Below are 12674 nucleotides of genomic sequence, written 5' to 3' on the forward strand. Positions count from 1 at the left end.
AAATAGCCAAGATAACCTTGAAAAGGAGGAACAAAATTGGAGGACTCACATTTCATGATTTCTAAAATTACTATGAAACTATAGTAATCAAGGCAATATGGTAAGACTATTAAGACAGACCTACAGATCAGTGGAACAGAACAGATAATAAACTGTCACATATATGCTCAGATGATTTGTGACAGGGGTGCCAAGAACGTTCAGTGGGGGAAAGGACAGTCTTTTCAGCAAATGGTCCTGGGAAACTGGATATCAACATGCACAAGAATGAAGTTCAATGTTTATTTAGCACTATATCTAAAAACTGGGACTTCCCTGTAGCTCAAACGGTAAAAAACCTGCCTGCCGTGCAGGGGACCCGCGTTCAATCTCTGGGTGAGGAATAGCCTCTGGAGAAGGGAATGGCAATCCATTCCAGTACTCTTGCCTGGAGAATCCCATGGACAGAGAAGCCTAGCAGGCTACCGTCTGTGGGGTTGCAGTGTTGGACACGACTGAGCAACTCACACACACACACACGTATCCAAAAATTAACTCAAAACCGATCAAACAGCAAAATATAAGAGTTAAAACTATAAAATTCTTAGAAGAAAACATAAGGCAAAAGCTTCACGACACTGGGCCTGGCAATGACATACAGCACAGATAACAAAAGAGAAAAGAGAAACACTGGGCTTTATGAAAATTAGAAATTTTGTGCATCAAAGAACACTGGCAACAGAGTAAAAAGGCAACCCACAGAATGGAAGAAAACATTCACAAATCATGTATCTGATAAGGGATGAATATCAGAATATACAGAGAACTCACAACCTACCCACAAAAAGACAACCTGATTCAAAAATGGGCAAAGGATGTTTCCACAAAGATATACAAACGTCCCACAGGCACATAAAATGGTGCTCAACATGGCTAATCATTAGTGAAATGCAAATCAAAACACACACCCATTAGGAGGGCTATAAAGAAGCTATAAAGCGAGTGGCAGCAAGGATGTGCAGAGACGGAACCCTCGTGCATTGTTGGTGGACTCTAAGACGGTGCAGCCGCTGTGGAAAACCAGGATGGCAGTTCCTCAAGAAAGTAAAAATCGACTCACCATAAGATCCAGCAGCCCCACTTCCAAGTATGTACCCCAAAGAATCGAAACCAGGGGTCCCAGAGAGGCATCCAGGTTCACAGCAGCCAAAAGGCGGAAGCCACTCAAGGGTCCATCAATGAATGAACGGATATGTGGCCCATCCACATGATGGAACTTTTTCAGTCTTAAAAGGGAAGTTCTGACATATGCTACAGCATGGATAAAGCCATGAGGACAATGTGCCAAGTGAAGAAACCAGTGACCAAAAAACCCCAAGACTGTAAGATTCCCCTTACATGAGGTCCCCTGAGGTGCAAAGTAGAATGGCAGTTGCCGTGGGCTGGGGGCAGGGAGGAGTGGGGAGTTTGTATCTCATGGGGACAGAGCTTCCGGTTTCACAAGATGCAAGGAGCTCTGGAGACGGATGGTGGTGATGGTCGTACAACATGAGTTCAGTATACTTCATGCTACTCAACTGTGCACTGAAAAATGGCTTAAGGTGGTTACTTTTATGTTACATTAATTTTATCACAATTTTCAAAAACTGAAAAGAAAAAGTTAGTACACGAAGCCTGAGACTGCTATCCTTAGAAAGCTGACAAGATGGCCCTTGGCTACCTTCTGGGAACTTGAATTTCAGAAGGGTCCCAGCGTTCCCCAATGGTGAAAGCGGCTCACTGTGCCCACACTGCCTGTACAGCCAGGCGGTGCATGCTGTGCACCTGCTCGCTCCTTTCCGGTTGGAGGGGGGGGGTGTCTGAAACTTTGGTGTATACAATTTTGTGATTTATTCTATATATATAATTTGATCATTTGCAGATGTATCTGGTCTTTATCCACAGGTCTGCCTCTTGGAGCCCTTGAAATTTCCTGATCTGTAAGAGCAATGGCAGTTATCTGTCACAAGAGTTGGTTTCTTGTCCTCACTTCCTGAAACCACTTCAGGGTCCTAACAGTGAAGTGAGTGTCTTGTTATTCAAAACAAACCCTTTCCATCACAACTGGGTTTCTGCTAATGAAGGTGACTTCGGGCTCCACCCCAGAGTCAGGGCTGGCTCCCAGGAGAGCCAAGCCTGTGATTAAAAAGTTGAAACTTTCAGTCTTGCCCTTTGGTTTCGATGGAAGGGAGAGGGACTTGAGGTTGAATCAATGCCCTTGGCCAATGATTTAGTCACTCACAACTGTGTAATGAAGCTTCCATAAAATCTCCAAAGGACAGCTTTCTGGCCCTTTCCCACATCAGGGAACCCGGAGGCTTCTGCATGCTGCTGTGTAAGCCCCAAGCTCCACAAGGACATCAGATCCCTTGTTGGGGACCTCGTTCTACGTATCTCTTCATCTGGTTGTTGATTTGTATCCTTTAATAGCCTCATATATATAATAAACTGGTAATCTAGTGAGTAAACCTGTCTTTCCCTGTGTTCTGTGAGCTGTGCTACCGAATTAACCAAACCCAAGGAGGGGCCATGGGAACCTCTTATCGCTGCTAGTCAGTCAGAAGCACAGGTAACAAACCAGACTTGCAACTGGCATCCTGAGTTGCACAAGGTCATCAGAACCTCCAGTCTGCAGCTGGTCGAAGCACACGTAGAAACCTGGGCTTGTGACTGGCATCCGAAATGGAGAGCGGCCTTGTCAGACTAAATGGAACGCGATTCCATCTCTGGGTAGATGGTGGCGGGACTGAGTCGAATTCCAGGACAGCCTGCTGGCACCCAAGCTTGTTAGTGTGCGGAAACCTACACACTGGACCTGGGTACAGCAACCCTCTTTGGTTGGTGTCAGTAGTGGGATCCACTAGAACGGCCCTGGCTGACAGAAACGTGTTTTTTGAAGAGTATGGATAAAAAGATGGGGAATGAAGAAACTCTGGTCCGTGGATGGCTACCTAGGCAACCACAATGAAACCGCAGCTGTGCTGCAATCAGTTACTAAAGGTAACTGTTACCAGTGGAACCCAGACGCGACAGTAGAGCCAACTTCCAAGCAGTTGGCTCACAGGATATATAAAGACATGCAAAATTACACGCAGCACACAAAATACACAGCTTCCCGATGACCGCTGCAGTGAAGAGGGAAAAAGAGGAATGCGTTTTTCTTTCTAGAGAACAAAGACGATAAAAAGATCAGTGAACAGGCTCGATCACTCCTAGTTTTCACTTTAACTATTCCTCGTCTGCAGTGTGTAAGTCTGCTTTTCTGCCCCCTAACTTGGCGTGAGCTACATTTTGCACCTATCACCCTTTGACTCTCTAATTACATCTTGTATCCAGTGCTCGCCTTTACAGCACACTCTTCAGACTACCCCTTGTGGTTCTTCTCTTTTTGCATTACAGAAGGAAGGCCGCAGTACAATAGACAGAAGACAATAGACCCAGTTACCGGGTTACCTGACGCCAGCCTACGGCTGTTTCTGAAACAATGCAAGAGAAAGAAGACAAGATCCTTGCACCTTTGTTCCTCATCACCCACCCGACTGCGTGCTCTCATCTTGTGTAATCCCCCAGATTCCTCACGGAAGGGGGGCTGCAGCTCGAGGCCCAAGCCTACTGCACTCTCCCACTCTGCAGGCCGAGGAGTAAAGCCATCTTTCTATTTCCTCCAAACTCTGTCTCTGAATTTTTTTTTTTAAATTTGGCTTCAGTGGGCAGAAAAAGCCAAGATTTTAACAGCAATGTTATCTGTAATAGCCTAAATGAAATTTTTAAAAAGTGCTCACTCAGGCCTTGATCCTGCACCAAGTTCAGACTTAGATAGATCCAAGCTTTGGCCATTAGCCTTAAAGCTGCCCCAAACTGTGCAGGGACAACAGTAAGTACCTCTAAGGTCTCTCTCTGGTCACCAAGAAGGTAGTTAATGTCGGGGGAGGGCAAAACCAAGAAACAACTAAAACCAAGGGATGGAGTGTGAAGAAACTGACTCACTTTGCGGATTGGTATCGCCGGATTCCCGGAGCAGCTGTGTCTTTGGTTTTGAAGGCTTCGGGTGGAAGAATACATTTGGGTGGATGCAGGACCCGTAGCTCACTACTGAACAGTCACAGACTGTCCCAGACACACAGGAGGTTATTCCCAAAGGAAGAGCCAGCCTGGTCAACTGGATAAAAGACACTGAAAAGGGTGCTTATCCTGAGAACGGGGACTGCCCAGCCGGCCCTATAAACACCGAGTGGGACACCCCAAACGAAGCAGCTGAGATGCTTCCTGTGCAAGCCACACAGGACTGGTTTTACAACTGGGACATTCACCACTGACGATGCCTGTTACCCAGGTTTTGGTCAATGCTGTGATTAAGGGACCCTTACTGCATGGGTACCCCATGGAACATTACTTCCCAGTTTACAAAACTGTTCTAGAAGCCTTATTAGATCTGCTATCTCAGCTTCCCCTATGGCACCAAGAATATCCAAGTAATTTAGAAAACAGGGAGAGACAAAGGATAGTCAAGGGACTCAACCAAGCGGAGTGAGTCTTCAGATGGTTGTTGAAACGAGGAGAGAATGAAGCATGGATGGAGCTGAAACAGGGGGTTGATGTGAAACCAAGCGGGGCCCTATGGGGCTCCTGGGTACAGAAGCCGCTCTGTGTCCCTCCTTATTTGTAGGGAACAGACTCCATCCTCCAAGAGAGACGTTCCCTGAGGTCCAAAGGGCAGATTCAAGCAAATGCTAAATCAGAGATGGGAGGGGAAGCGCAGGAAAAGAGGAGCAGCCAAGAAACCAGGTTCTACCTCAAGGGCTACTCGGAGCTCTTTACAGAACTAAAACCAACAAACAGAAGACTTCAGCATTCTTCACTCCAGAGACCACCACCAGATTAAAGGAATTAAAGGATGTTCATCAGGAGATTACCTGAAGGACTTCCCTGGTGGTCCAGTGGTTAAGAATCTGCCTGCCAATGCAGGGACACAGGATTGATCCCTGGTCTGGGAAGCCCCTGCGTCACCACTCTGGAGCCTGCGCTCTAGAGCTCGCCCGCTGCGACTACTATGCTCATGCACCGCAACCACTAAAGCCCTCACGCCCGAGGCCTGCACGCCTCAACTACTGAGCCCGTGTGTGGTGACTACCGAAGCCCACAAGCCTAGAGCCCATGCTTCCCAGCCAGAGAGGCCACTGCAATGAGAAGCCTGCGCGCTGCAACGACAAAAAGCCCGTGCGCAGCAACCAAGACCTAGCACAACCAGAAACATAAATTAAAAAAAAAGAGAGAGAGAGACTACCTGACACCAGATTACAGGTGTGCAGGCCCGGCACACACCCTAACCTCATCAGCAACTGTGCCCTGCAACCTCGGCTATAAAACTCATCAAATGCCCCCGGGTTGGGGGACAGTTTTTCAGGGGCACAAACCCACACATCCCCTTTTGCCTGGCAAAGTAGTATAACAGTCCTCTTTCCTACTTCATCCAAAACTCTGTCTCCAAGATTCAACTTGGCACCGGAGCCCAGAGGCCCAGTTTTCAGCTGATGAAGTTGTCAACTGATGCAGCACTCCAAGATGGGAGTGGACCAGTGTGGACCCCAACATTAAAGGGCCCCAAAGAAGTCCATGATTTACTCTAGTTTGGAAGAGGTTCAAAAGCTGGAAGCAAAAAATTAAATAAGAAACCTGACTAGGGATCCCCAGGTGTTCACTGATTAATCAAGATAAAGACTGGAGCCAGGGCCAGGGCCTTCCGGTCCCATGCCTGGGCAGGGACCCAAGGCTGTATGCAAATGCGTGTGTGCTGTGTCACTCAGTCGTGTCCGACTCCTTGAGACCCCACGGACTGTAGCCCGTCAAGCTCCTCTGTCCACAGGATTCTCCAGGAAGAGAATCCTGAAGTGGGTTGCCATTTCCTCCTCCAGGGGATCTTCCCAACCCAGAGGTTGAACCCAGGTGTCTCATGTCTCCTGCACTGGCAGGCGGGTTCTTTACCACTGGTGCCACCTGGGAAGCCCACATGCATATGCAGGTGTGGATAAAACGGCCAGAAGAGGAGAGAGGCCTTCCCCAGGACTCCTAGATACAGGAGCCCAACACACTGTGATTCCAACCCTTGTTGGTGAAGTCTTAGTGGGCGGCTAAGATTAGACTGGGATGAATGGAGATGAAACGTTGATGGGATTAAGGTGAACATTTGAATGAAAACTGGGGTGTATGAACAGATTTTGTGTGAGGTGGTCACATCTCCTTTACATGAATATATAACTACGATGGAGGTTGTCTTCCCTACTTAACACTGTACAGCAAAGACCTGTTAAGTCTGCCCTCTGGCCAGTTTTAATCAGAGACACTAGGTGGGAACCTGAGTGCATATGGTGGCTAATGCAGAATGATCTAGAGTGCCTGGGGAGCAAAAAGAGTTGGCTACTTTAATTCATTACAGACTAGAAGCGGAGTGCCGGTACCATTGAGTTCACTGTACCATACAGCCCTGTGTGGCCTGAAAAAGGCAGATGGTTTGTGGAAACTGCAGACTATCGAGGCTGAAACCAAGCTGTACTGCCCACTGGCTCAGCAGTTTGGACACGGTCTCAACCACACAGAAAATGCCAGGAGGCTGCTACTCAGCAACTCATGTGGCGGATGCTCTTCTCTGTCTTGATCTCAGAAGAGGGCAAGCGGCAACTGGCCTCCATGGGGGAAGGATCCCACCATTCTTTTTCTGCACTAAGGGATCCCTGAACTCAGTCATAATCTGCTCAGAAGCGACATGGCCTCGAGGCAGATGCCCGGGGTACTCACGCACGCTGCTGATGGCACTTGGTGGCAGTGGAAAGCAAAGAGCAGGCGAGGGCTGATCTGAATGCAATGGGACACACGTGACCAGCTTGTTCAGTCACTCAGTTGTGTCTGACTCCTTGCGACCCCATGGACTGCAGCACACCAGGCTTCCCTGTCCTTCACCATCTCCTGGAGTTTGCTCAAACTCATGTCCACTGACCAACTAGGGTGTGTAAATAAGCCCAGCACCAGTCCCCAGGCCAGCCCAAACAGTCAAATTTCCAGGGAGGACCTGGGCAGGAGCTGCCTGGGATAGTCTCCCAAAGACTAAAAACAAACTGCTATCACTACCGTCCCCAGGACTGAACAGGAATCCCAGCATTTGGCCGGGTTTGGGTTTTCATTTGGGAACCATGCTAGCTCTCATCTGTAAAACCACCCAAAAGACAGGTCTATCTGAATTGGGGACCCAAACGAGCAGGTTGCGTCTGAATTACAAGTGGCGGCAGCCCTCTCAACTTGGCCTTTGGGCCCTGCTGGCCCCCCAACTCAGATATGATTTGGGGAGTCTCTGCCACCATACTCTGAAGACTAGAGCTTCTGGTAAAAGTCCACAAGTGCCTTCTAGCAGTGACTGTTGGGATTTTGGACCACAAAATTCCAAGATGCTGCCGTGTGAACAAGGTACTTGAGAGACAGTTAGCAGCCTGTGACTGGGCATTCACTGGCTGGCCCTGATGACTGACAGACATAAAGCAATCACGAGACCCGAGGCGCCCAGAATGTCCTGGGCGATGTCAGAGAAGCACTGATAAGGAGGACAGTGCCCAGGAGAGTTCCAGAATACTTTTTGCCACTCCACACAGCCTGCAGGATCTTAGTTTCTTGACCAGAGAGCAAACCCGGGCCCCCTGCAGCAGAACTGCGAAGTCCTAACCACTGGACCACCAGGAAAGTCCTAAGAGCTCCATCATAAAACGCAATTGGTTCAGAGGGCTGCGGGCTGCCAGGGGGAAGCAGGGAGGCACCCACTGTATCCTGGGCACATATCCTCTTTTCCTCCAGGATCGACTTCAGAGCCAACTGAGGAGCTGCTGGAACCAACTGGCATGAGGACAAGCCCCGTGGACGGCTCTCAAATGAATCACAGCGAGCGCTTGCTTTATGGATGGCAGTTTTAAGATGAATGGATAATACCCTGTTTGGCAAGTGACTGCATTAAGACCAGGAGATGGCCAGACTGTGATTGAAGGCAGCAAGAACAAATCGGCTCAGTGGGCTGAAGTGCATGCTGTTTTCCTAGCGGCGGTGGAAGAATTGAGCAACGGTAAAAGCCCCTTCGTGTTTTTACTGACTCCTGGTGGTGTGGTCAGGTATGGGCAATGGAAACCTGGGCTATAAAAGGGACGTCTGCAAGGGGCACAGCCCTATTGAAAGCACTCTGGGAATTTAAAGGACGTGGTCAAGCAGGACATGTCAACCTCCAACAGAAGAACCCCTTCTAGATCTGGAAGGTCACTGAACCACAAAGTAGATGTTCTGGGGTCCAAGAATGAGTCAGCATGGGGAGGTGGGCTGCAGCAATTCAGTCGTGAAAGTGTTAGTTGTTCAACTGTGTCCGACTCTTTGCGACCCAAGGACTGTAGCCTGCCAGGCTCCTCTATCCATGGGATTCTCCAGGCAAGAATATTGGAGTGGGTAGCTGTTCCTTTCTCCAGGGGATATTCCTGACCCAGGGATCGAACTCAGGTCCCCCTCATTGTAGGCAGATTCTCAGCAATGAGGAGGAGGGGGCCAAATCTAGACCTAAATCTAGTCCTCTGGCGCCCTGTGAGGCACAAAAATGCAGGTGAGTACACTGTCAACCAGAGAGAGAAACTGCAGTTGGCTCTGGGGGAAATGCCCCGGGAGATGGAGCTGGCAAGTGGGTTACAGTGGACCAAGGCCAGTAACCCTGGGGGCTATAAATGCATCCCAACAGGAACAGACCCTCTAGGTTTGCATACCTGAAGGTCCAACGCAAATGCTCAAAATACTATCGAAGGGTTGGAACAGAAAATACTGTAACAGTTTGAGCCACCGAGTTACATTCCTTCAGACACACAGAGAGATGTATTTTTTCAGCCCATACTGTCCAACAGTGGGGCAAGAGATTTCACATCAGGGATGTTGCGTATCATCCTCTGAGTAATGGTTTAGTAGAAAATTTGACTGAGTGGCTGGAACATTTGCTGTCTAAAACCAGGGGAGATGATAAAGGTTTGAGAGGCTGGCTTACTCGCCTTCCTGAGTGTGTGCTCACACTCAACACGAGGGGGCTAAGGGAGGGTCCCCACTGAACAGCTTCCTTCACTTTTCTGGAGGGTATGGGGAAGCAGGCATGGATGCTGGTACATCTTCCCCACACCATAGCAACCCACCCCTGCCCCGCCCCAGCTACTTGATGCAGTGGCCCCAGAACCAGGCATGCAGCTGCAGATGCCAGCAGCGCGGCCAAGTCCCAAACAGGAAACTGTAACTGCACCTTTAAATCTGTCGGAATTCCTAAGGGCCCTACGGGGTGGAAAGCGCCCTCATCCCCTCTGGCAACGTTGGGGCTGACAGTGAATGCCGTTGTGTTGTCTAGAGGTTGTGAAAGCCCACCGGTCCTGTCCTTGTGCAACCCTGGGAGGGGAGGGGGCGGGGAGGAGGTTGGGGTTAGCTTCCTGGCAGCAAGCTGGACCAGTGTAGTGGCCAAACTAATGTCCCTTCCAAGGGTGCAAAAGTGTTGAGCAAAAGAGAAATGACAAATGGAAAGGAGAAAGGAAAAATTACCTCTGAGGGTAAAGGGATGAATAAGTGGGTTATGCAATGAGGGAAACCCAACATTTTATTAATACCTGGAGAGAGGCTTAGAGCAGAATAATATGATCTCTTAGCAGAAGCATGCCAGATGCCTGGCAGGCTGAAGCTAGTTTGCTGAGACCAGCCCTGATCTGGGGACCTGACGAGATGGAGCAGCAGCCTGCAAACCCGAATGGTGTCACTCTGGGAGACATTCTGGTCCTAAGATACATTAATGAACAGGAAAACTGTTCATGACTAAATGGAATTTAAGCGATGTGCCTGTATCTCGGACTCCTATTTTCAGGCTACATCTACTACACAAAGGACAACATTGGGAACCATTTCCTCTGGGACTGCAAACCGCGTGGTGTGTGGCTCCCAGCAGACTGCTCTACGTAATCACTGTGTAACTGCAAATCTTGATCATCAACCGCTTAGAAACGTCCCTGGCTATGATGGTCAAAATATAATGGCAGCGTGCCCAACATGGGGCTTCCCCAGGTGACACTCGTGGTAAAGAACCTGCCTGCTAATGCGGCAGACTTAGGAGACATGGATTAGATCCCTGGGTCGGGAAGATGCCCTGGAGGAGGGCATGGCAAACCACTCCAGCATTCTTGCCTGGAGAACCCCATGGACAGAGGAGTCTAGTGGGCTACACAGTCCATGGGGTCACCGAGTTGGATACAACTGAAGTGACGTAGCACACACGCACACCCAAGCATGTGGCATCCTGTTTTTGCAGACAGAAAACTATTCATCAAAAAGGGGGAAAAATAGCAGGTCCCTGATGGGATTAAAGCAGAGGGCATCACTAGGTGGCTCAAGTTCCTTGGGGGAACGACCCCACCAGAGACAAGGCAGGCTGTGTGAAGTCTCGTGGCAGGCTCCAGCTAAATTAAAGTACATTTAGGTGACTTCCCTGGTGGCTCGGATGGTATAGCATCTGCCTACAATGCAGGAGACAGGGTTCAATCCCTGGGTTGGGAAGATCCCCTGGAGAAGGAAATGGCAACCTGCTCCAGTATTCTTGCCTGGGAAATCCCATGGACACAGCCTGGTGGGCTACAGTCCATGAGGTCGGACACGACTGAGCGACTTCACTTTCTTTCTTTCTAGGTGTGCTTACCATGCATCTAACTCTAGTCTGGGGGATCCAACATTTTGGGGTGCAAAACACGCATGCTCAGTGCACCCAGCCACTAGCATGCAGGGGCATCAACGTCCCCGCTGGATTCAATAATGTGCCCACAAGCCAGAGGCTGAGGCTGAGCAGGTGCTAATGGGGATCTGAGGACAAGTGGAATTTGCTTTTAATGAGGAGCAGCATTCAGGGGAAAAAGATGAACTAGAATAGGCAGATCAGGGGGAGTTCTCTTCCAGGTGGAAGGCGAAGGATGGGAGCCAGCCTGGGGGGAGAGAGAGAGAGAGTGTGTGTGTGTGTGTCTGTATGTCTGCTCAGTTGTGTTCAATGCTTTGTGATCCCATGGACTGTAGCCCGCCAGGCTCCTCTGTCCATGGGATTTTCCAGGCAAGACTACTGGAGCAGGTTGCCATTTCCTACTCCAGGGGATCTTCCTGGACCAGGGAAAGAGCATAAGGTAGTAGCAAAGTGGGTCAGGCAGATTCAGCCAGTAATGTTGGATATGCTAGAACCCAGCGCTGGGAAGGGGCCTGTACCCTGACCTCACAAGCCCAACGCCTCTTGACCGTTTTAATACGAACAGAGACTGAAGTGGCCAGGGGGCAAGTGGCCCTCCGTTCTAGCTACTGAGGCCCGGGGCGCACACACACTTATGGCAATGCTATGGCTCTTCAAGCTTAGAGAAGTTCTCTAGAGGCATTAACGATTCAACGATTCACACAGATGCACCCAGACTGCTCTCGCCTCCAGGAAAGCTAGAAATAAAATATACCCCGTGGCACAGCCAGTAGGGACAGGAATAACCTAAATGCCATTTATGTTCTCCTTATAGGAGAGGTGGGCCCTGCTGTAAAACACAGACTCAGTACAAGCCTGTGAGTTCGTCCCTGGTTACCTTGGAATTCAGAGCTAACTGAATCATGGTCAACCGTTACAACCTCTATCCTTAATAATGTTTGGTACACGGGCAAAGGCAGATGCTGTTGGGGAGGCAAAGTGAACACCTCCATAGTTCTTAACTGATTTGTTCTGTAATGAAACTGAACCGTACCCTGGCCATACTTTGATACGGTACAACCCTGGCCTTGGCAAGTTTCAACTACCTCGTGTAAATGAGTTTATGGCAACCCTGCAGGTGTGTGCTCACTCAGTCGTGTCTGACTCTTTTCAACTCTATGGACCGACAGACTGTAGCCCCCCAGCCTCCTCTGTCCACAGGATTCTCCAGGCAAGAATATACTGGAGCAGGTTGCCATTTCTTCCTCTAGGGGATCTTTCTAAAGCAGGGATAGAACCCTTACCTCCTGTGTCTCCTGCACTTCAGGAAGATTCTTTACTGCTGAGCCACGGTGGAAGCCAGTGGCTTCACCAGTAACACTGCATTTTGATGATCAAATGTATTGAGGGCCTGAGTTAAGTCTCCTGAGGATGTAACAGTTGTGGGAAATGACTGGCCTGAGGAGGAAGAGGATCTCGCTAGTCTACCAGCTGATTTCTGTACAAACTGACTATAAGGTTCAAGGAGCAATGCCGTTCCCTTAAATCAGCCCTCACCCCACGCTTACTTCTCCACGTCAGGCCTGTTTGTGTCGGTGCTATTGTTGTATCTGTTCTATAAATGTGACCCTAAATGTAAGTCTGTAACAGGGACCCACGGTTTCCCACTACTTTTGATTAATCATTTTCCATCCACAAAAACAGGGTGTCATTGGCCATAAGAGATCTGTTCCACCAGGGGGTAGACTGCAATCTGTGATTTATGAGAAATAAATATATTTGGTCATTCTCAGGTATCAGTACAGTTGCTCAGTCGTGTCTGACTCTTTGCAACCCCATGGACTGCAGCACGCCAGGCTTCCCTGTCCATCACCAACTCCCAGAGCTTGCTCAGATATACTTGGTTTTTATCTCCAGT

General features: G+C 49.2%; 1 protein-coding gene across 4 annotated transcripts in view; it reads right to left on the bottom strand.

Moving 5' to 3' along the window:
* Positions 1–12674, bottom strand: part of MAP1S (microtubule associated protein 1S) — a 34721-nt gene that overhangs the window by 11694 nt on the left and 10353 nt on the right. Inside the window, exons 6-7 of one of the 4 annotated variants that reach the window (XM_055541641.1) lie at positions 9314–9453; positions 7145–8617 (exon numbers count right to left, since the gene is read on the bottom strand). The exons of 1 other annotated variant lie outside the window; for it this stretch is intronic. In XM_055541641.1, the coding sequence (XP_055397616.1) occupies positions 8546–8617; positions 9314–9453 (212 nt within the window). In that variant the 3' untranslated portion in view covers positions 7145–8545. Of the gene's footprint in view, positions 1–7144; positions 8618–9313; positions 9454–12674 lie in introns of those variants that run through there. 2 more of the 4 variants (XM_055541632.1, XM_055541651.1) reach the window with 2 other exon arrangements.

This window comes from Bubalus kerabau, chromosome 1, assembly GCF_029407905.1.
Source record: "Bubalus kerabau isolate K-KA32 ecotype Philippines breed swamp buffalo chromosome 1, PCC_UOA_SB_1v2, whole genome shotgun sequence".
NCBI lineage: Eukaryota > Metazoa > Chordata > Mammalia > Artiodactyla > Bovidae > Bubalus > Bubalus kerabau.